General features: G+C 34.5%; 1 protein-coding gene across 1 annotated transcript; it reads left to right on the top strand.

The window, feature by feature from the left end:
- The first annotated feature begins 2764 nt into the window (after window positions 1-2764).
- On the top strand, window positions 2765-5559 carry LOC110878680 (heat shock factor protein HSF24). Its single transcript, XM_022127036.2, has 2 exons — window positions 2765-3369; window positions 4761-5559. Exons 1-2 carry the CDS (start codon window positions 3166-3168, stop codon window positions 5343-5345), a joined length of 789 nt encoding a protein of 262 aa, XP_021982728.1. The 5' UTR covers window positions 2765-3165; the 3' UTR covers window positions 5346-5559.
- The last annotated feature ends 2423 nt before the right edge of the window (window positions 5560-7982 follow it).

Genomic DNA, 7982 nt, shown 5'->3' on the forward strand with positions numbered 1-7982 from the left:
TAGGGAATTAGGGCTTATTATCCATCTCTTAAATAGATTTATATTTTAGCAATGTCAAATCGAATTCGATCTTTTGAATCCGGTCATTCAAAAAGGCAAAAAAAAAACGTAAACAATAAGCTTTAATCGAATCACAAAAGGGAGCACTTCTAAAACTTTGTACACCTACAACAAGTCAACCTACAAACGATAGTGATACACCTACAAATAATGAACCTACAAATGATATTGATACACCTACAAATAATGAACCTACAAACGATAGTGATACACCTACAAATAATGAACCTACAAACGACGAAAACCCTACGAATGATGAATTTACAACCGATGAAATACCTATAAATTTTGTTGATCCAAGTCAATGGAATAATATTAGTATTGATCTAAGAGATATACTCGTAGAAAAAGGTCCGATTAAAATTCTTTTCCAAATGCATATATCGCCTATATAATTGTGTTAACAATTCCTGTAACCGTTGCTACCGCAGAACGTAGCTTTTCCAAATTAAAACTAATAAAAAATTACTTAAGATCTACAATGTCACAAGAAAGATTAAAGGTTTAGCTATTATGTCAATCGAAAAAGATTTTTTAGAAGAACTTGATTACGATAATTTCATCAAACAATTTGCCTCGGTTAAAGCTAGAAAAGTAGATTTTATTTAAACATATACTATAATTATAGAAAACATATGACTTTAAAAAAAATTTAACTACGCCAATTATAAACTTTTTAGTTTATAATTGCCGGTCCCAAGCCCGGATAAAGGAGGAGGGTTTTTGTTACTAAATATGTTGAAAATGATAATTTTGCAAAAGGGCCACCACTTCGTAGTTCGATTAGGGCCTCCAAAACGTAGCAACGGCTCTGCTAATAACATTAAAAAACTAGTTTATAAGATTTAATTCGGTAAAGCTTAAAGGCCTAAAAGAAACTAGCCTTTGAATTTTTAGGATCGACCCCGCCTCGTAATGTAGGTAAAAAAAACTCCGTTCTATAAATGTACAGTAAAAAAAATTGGGATACCCCTGGATATTTCTTCTAGTTCCGCCACTGACCAATGACCTCCGTTTAACCTACATCTTATCTAACTCACCAACACCATTGAGCAATTACCAATGGATATAATCTTTTACTTTAGTTGATTGTAATTAGGGTGTAAACTAGTTGAGTCGAAGCTGGGTTTGTTTAAGACCATGCGTAGTGGCTACCCAAGGGGCGTTTTTTTTGCCCAATCACGCCCAAACACGCCGGGGAACCACCCCCTAGGCGTGTTTGGTCAATTTTCATGTTTTGGCGTTTTTCAAATCACGCTTGGAGCAATTTTGAATGGCCAATCACATTTAGTCTTCCTTTTTTTGGCCAATAGTTTTTTTGTTGGTTTTTTTATTTTTATTTAATTCTCTACACCCTTTTAACATAATGCCCACATCCACACTACACCCATTTTAGAAAAAAAAGCCCAATAATGTCCCTTGCTGAATGTATGGCGGAAAACGCCCAAGGATGAGGGCATTATTCACCCTCACCACTAGCATGGTCTAAGGTCGAGCTTGACTCATTTGATTGAACAAAATAAAACTCAAATCGTTATGATCTCTATTTCAAAAGCTCGAGTTTGGCTCATTAAAAATTTTTCAGTCTTGAGCATTACTTAGCTCGACTCGTTTATATTATATTTTATTTTTTTAATACATATATATATATGTATTAATCAATGTATATTTAGGTAAAAAAATATATATATTAATCACTTGATTTTATCATAACCTTGTAGATAATAAAACTGTTATATGAAAAATTATTATCTCGTCAAATGATTAGTTCGTTTTGGGTTTTGACTCTAATCAAGTTCGTTATGTGAATCTTGGGCTCGAATTCATTTAATCTTGACACGTCTTGATTTTTTTACGAACCGATCTCGAATAACTTACGAGTGAATGATTTCGTTTACATAAAAAACATTCACTACATAATATTCGTATTCATTTATATACATATACCCTTTCATTTAATATCACATTTATTTAAAGTATTTAATATAAATTCTATATATAGGGAGAGTTATAATAATTAGGCTATGTGTTATGGAGGGGTTTCGTTAGTGCTTTAGTGAAACAATAACAGTGTAGTCACATGGACATCACGTTGGCACACTCTTTTCACTCTTCACACCATCAAGATATGTCATGTGGGACTTAATCAGAGATTTAGTGAAATGTGATATTGTGTTGAGAGGAGTAAATATGATTAGTGCTATTTTATTCAATATTAAAAAATCTAAAAAAATGATTTATGCCCGTGATTAGCCACAAGCCCTTGGGGCAACGCATGTTTTGCACCCCTCTCACGCCTTGTCGTATTGGTGTTCATGCCCCTCAATGTTTATGTGGCCTCTCTCATGCCCATAACACATTGACCTATATATTTTTTTTTCTCTGAACAACAACCTATCATACTCGTACTCATAAATTACACTCCAAACATATTATCCTTGCTAATGAATAACAATCTACCCCTAAACATATTACAATTGTCCATGATAGAACCTGATATCTACCCAAAATACTCCTAAAAACTTACCTCCCTTACTAGACCACCAACCACAATTGTAATCATTAAATACCTAAACATTTACCTTTAAAAGAAATGTAAAAGAAATCTTCTCTTTTTTAAAAAGAAAAAAGCCCCACTGCCGTATTATTTAGAAAAAATTTGGAGTGTTGTCTTATTTTCAACCTGCCGACCCACTTGCTACACTGTTTATTTTCCAATGCTTTCTAGAACACCCTTTCCCACAGCCCCTACAATTATATAAACCATAAACCATCTCCCCATAATTCCAACTTCTTTTTCTCACCATAATAATCCTCTCCAACTATTGTTGTTTGTTTTACAATCATCGGAAACTAACGTGTGTTGGAAGTTATGTTCGTGCACGCTCATGGAAAAAACTAAGAAATCATCGGCTGCCGATAACAAGATCAACCTTTCCAATTACGACCTGGCTCGATCTCGCTTGTTTCTTTCGGGTTTTTATTGTTGGGGCTGGGAGTTTCTCACCGCTCTTTTGCTGTTTAGTTGCTGATTACGTTATTCCGTTAGATTAGAATTTAGTGAATTTAGGTCATAGGTAGTTGAGATTGAAAAAAGTTAGAAAAATGAGTCATCGGTCAGCTCCAGCACCGTTTCTGTGTAAGACGTATTTCATGGTGGATGATCCGGCTACGGATGATGTGATTTCGTGGAACGAAAGCGGAACAACGTTTGTTGTTTGGAAAACGGCGGATTTTGCTAGGGATTTGCTACCGAATTCGTTCAAACACAACAATTTCTCGAGCTTTGTTCGTCAGCTTAATACATATGTATGTTCTCTCAACCTATTTTGTTAATTCGTTCATAATATCAAAATCAATCGGATTGTACTAAACGTACCTCCTATACCTTCCCTTGCTAAATTAGTAACATGGTCTCTTTACTTTAAACCTAACTAGTTTTTTTACGTCGCAAGTTGCGGCGAAACAGAGTAAATAATAATGTAAAACAAACGTTATTTGAAAATAAAACATGTTGTTTAGAAAGCCAAACCATTAGAACGCTTTAGTTTATTATCATATTGTTTTATGATGTCAAATAAATACTTTTTTTAGAGTACAACTTTGTTTTTAACAAAACTTATAACAGAATGTCGGGGAAAAAATCAAGCACAACTACATACTTAAGTTTTTATAATAAAGTTACAAATGTAAATTATTAAAGAAGTATCAAATTAATCGATAAATTAATATATTTTCTAAATAAAGAAAAAAAGAATTATTAAAAAATGGTATAGAAAATATATGGTTTTAAAAAAGGGAAAAAAATTAAAAATATGTTATTAAAAATAAATATAATAATAAACTATTATCATATATTAAATAAAAGAAAAACAAAAAACTATATATTATTATAAAAATAAAATTATTATTCATCGTTATTTATCAACAATATTTTTATTTATATAATTATCTAATGGACACGTTTGTTCCAAAAAGGACATCAATCAAAATATTTAGGATTTAAAATTTAATTTTGTTAAAAAAAGAATTGCTGTAAAAAGTAAAAAAACAAAAATAAAAATAATGGGTAAAGTTTAGCTAGGTAGGGTCTGTTTGGCCAATGGAAAAAAATATATGAGGTGGTTAATGATTGGCATTTGAAAGATTTATGGTATTATATTCATCATCATGATAAATATTGCTAGTGGGATGGGCATCGGATGCCAACAAGTAGTAAAACACGCGTCGGTAGTGTTTTAGTGGGTCCTCTAGACAGACAAATGGAAGGATCTAGAGTCGAATAGATTATCTCATTATGTGTGATATAAGTTTTGTTGATTTGTATTCCAAATCCACCCACCTAAACATTTTTAAAATATATAGAAAACATTTATATGTATAATCTTTATTTTTTTAAAAATATAAAAAAATAAACATATACGTTTTATTGGTTTTTTACATATATACTACCCCTGTATAGTTAAACAGAAAAAAAAACATATATAAAAACAAACTAGTTTGGTGATTTCCTTATTTGAATTAAGTAAATAATTAGTTGAATGTTTTCTTTTAAATATAAAAAAAGTTAAAAGAAAAAACAACTTTTTGTTTGTTTTATGCCTCTCTCCTAAACAATTAGTGTTCTGAAATAATTTTATCAATATATTAATCTACTTAATTCATATTTTGAGTTTGTGTCATTGATTCTTGTCTTATAGGGGTTTCGGAAAACCGTACCAGACAAATGGGAATTTGCAAACGAACACTTTAAACGTGGGCAAAGAGAGCTTCTACTCAAAATCCGTCGTCGAAAAACCATCACAACATCCCAATCTCCCGCAAATGGGAAGGCAACTGACAACGGTGGTCCAACATCATCACCAACTAGTTCGGGTGATGATCATGGATCCAGCTCAACGTCTTCGCCGGATTCCAAGAATCCTGGCTCAGTGGACACACCAACCTTGGAGAAATTGGAAAACTTGTCGGACGAAAACGAGAAACTAAAAAAAGAGAAACACACATTAACTTCAGAACTTGCGCAAATGAAGAAACAATGTGATGATTTGGTCGCGTTCCTGACTCAAAACGTGAAGGTTGCGCCTGATCAGATCAATCGCATTATGAATGGCGATGTTGTGGTTGATGAGACAACGGTGAGTAGCGACAATGAATCGAATGATGATGACGAAAAGAGTAATTGTTTCAAGTTGTTCGGGGTGTTGTTGAAAGAAGAAAAGAAAAAGAGGTGCCGTGATGAAGTAAACGTTTCTCTTGGGGCCAAACGGAAAGTATGCAATTAACAAATAAAAAGACGCTGCATTATATTATTGATCCGTTAATTCAAAAGTATAATAATAATAATGTCAAGGTAATGTTTAGTTCATATAGTAAAACCGAGATATGATATTATGTATTTTTGACATTTTTATTTATTTTTGTATGTTTCTATAATTTGCTGTAATCGAATTTATGTCGTATTTTTTTTAACCAACGGATAAACCACCTGTGTATGTATGTTGTATATGTATACGAAATTTATGTGTTTAGCTTAATTTATGTCGTATCTTTATCTTTTTTCTTTGAACAGTAAATTTAGATCAGTGACGGACCATTGCAGTATCATCGTGCCCCTAGCAGAACCATCCAATCATATCCATCTCCGTTAGCCCATAATGCGTATACACCAATTCAGAAGGAAACCTAATAAATCTGGAAAAACCTCATTGTGAAAATCAAATCCAAGACCTCATGATCTCTAAGCCTTATCTCACCTCAAAAATACCACTAGGCTATAATGCTATGAACTGTCGTATCTTTATCTATTTTTCTATATGTACGTCTCTTAATAATAGTGTTGTATTTAATGTTAAAGATTATTTAATTAAATAATGGAATCTTTTTCTTTTGGAATATTTGATTTAAATAATCCCAACTATTTGCAGTTGGCCGTCAACAGTCTCAACTTAAAAAATAACCATCGGCAGTCCCAACTATTGACATATTGGCCACAAATGGACCCTGACTAACAGAACCTTAATGTCGTTAGTCTTCGGTCACCGGAAAACCGTTTTTTGGTCAGAAAAAGGTTTCTAAAGGTCCGATCTAAGGTTACAAAGAGGTTTGGAACGAAAATGTTGAGTTTTCCGTCCAAAAAGTTGAGTTTTCCAGCCAAAAAGAAGTTTTTCGGTGAAAAAAAAGTTTCCCGACGACTTCAATAATTGGGCTTTTACTAGAAAAAGGTTCCTAAAGGTCCGTAATAAAGTTACAACGAGGTTTGGGACAAAAATGTTGAGTTTTCCGGTCAAAAATGAGTTTTCCGGGCAAAAACATTTTTCTGGCGACCGGAGATTAACGGCCGTTAGGGTTCTGTAAGTCAAGGTCCATTGGAGGCCAATATTGTAACACCCCGTGTTTTCGAATGTCAAAGTCAAAGTCAAAGTCCAAGTCAACTTTGACTTTCTTTGACTGTAGATAGTCGATTTTGTGTTTTAGTTGTATTATGTGGAGTAAGTGTTGTAATCAGCAAGAACCGAAGTAATCGAATGTGTTTTAACGCGAACCGATCTACGACTGTGAATGATAGGAAGTAACAATGCGATAAAGTTAACCTAATCAGCAATCAAACCGATCTAACAATCAATTGAACTCGAGACTCGAATTACACGAATTGTGGTATTATTATACGTGTGTGTGTGCCTTATGTGTTATTTGTGCGTGCTTACTTTATGTTTGGTGTGGTATTCAAGCAAATCAATCAAAAATCGAATCGAAACTCGAAAAGCAATCGAACTCAATCGAAACCGACATCGAAACGTGACTTATAGAAGATTGTATGTTAGATATAGTGGTTGGGATTAAAAGTAATTTGACTAGGAACTCTATCGTATCCGTATCATCGTCCATCGAAATCGAAACGTCGAAAACCGTCGCAAAATACTCGAAGTGCGTGGCGGATCGAACAGGAAGCATCCTGATCGAACAGGCCAGCCGATCGGCTAGCATCTTGCCAGCCGATCAAGCAGCCCACTCGAATCGGAGCTCCCAGCCGATCGGCTGCCACTTTCCTCTTTTGGAAGCCTATAAATAGGGCTGTCATTGTCATACTTTCCATTTTTGGAAAGCTCTGACCGAACCAGCCATCTTCTTCACCTTTTCTCATATATCTCTCAATCCCGGTAAGTTTTCACTCTAATTCTTGTACGTTCTTGATCATTACTTGATTCTACACCTTTCTATCTTTTAAAACTTGGATTTTAACCGTGAAATCATCAAGATCTAAGTGTTCTTGGGTGATGTCATCATGGTGTTCTTGAAGAACACCATGTTTTGGCCTCATTCCACTATGATTAGCTTAGATCTAACCGATTTCTACATAAACAAGTTAAGATCCATCATAGATCTAAACATTTTCATGATGTGAAGGATTGAAAGAAGGATTTCCAACTTTCTTTCAACTCTTTTACACTCAATGCCTTCAAACCGATAGAAACGAAGCTTGCACCGGCTAACTAATCATTCAAATGGTTAAAAGGTTCAAGACTCAGATTCTATGAACAAGGTTCACCGATTTCGGGTTAAACTCAAAAACCGACATTCCGAACCGTTCACCGGCCGGACTTGGGTGATTCCTATTCGAGCCAAGGAAACAAGTAGGAACGGAGGTTATCATAGTTCAACACGTTGTCAAGTTACGTTGAAAGAATGACAAATAAACAAACAGCAGAGTGTTAGACGAAAGGCCGACCAGGTCAGAAATGCTAGCCGAACGGCTAGGCTGTTCGAACAGCCCAGCCGATCGGACACACCAGCCGATCGACCGGGCCAGCCGAACGGCTAGCACATGGCGTCCCACACTTCCAAAACTTTTGAAGTATAGTATTGACGAAGTAATGTTCGATCGAATGGGTGACTCGATTAGTAAACATTACTGTTCGGAT

This window comes from Helianthus annuus, chromosome 9 (assembly GCF_002127325.2).
Source record: "Helianthus annuus cultivar XRQ/B chromosome 9, HanXRQr2.0-SUNRISE, whole genome shotgun sequence".
NCBI lineage: Eukaryota > Viridiplantae > Streptophyta > Magnoliopsida > Asterales > Asteraceae > Helianthus > Helianthus annuus.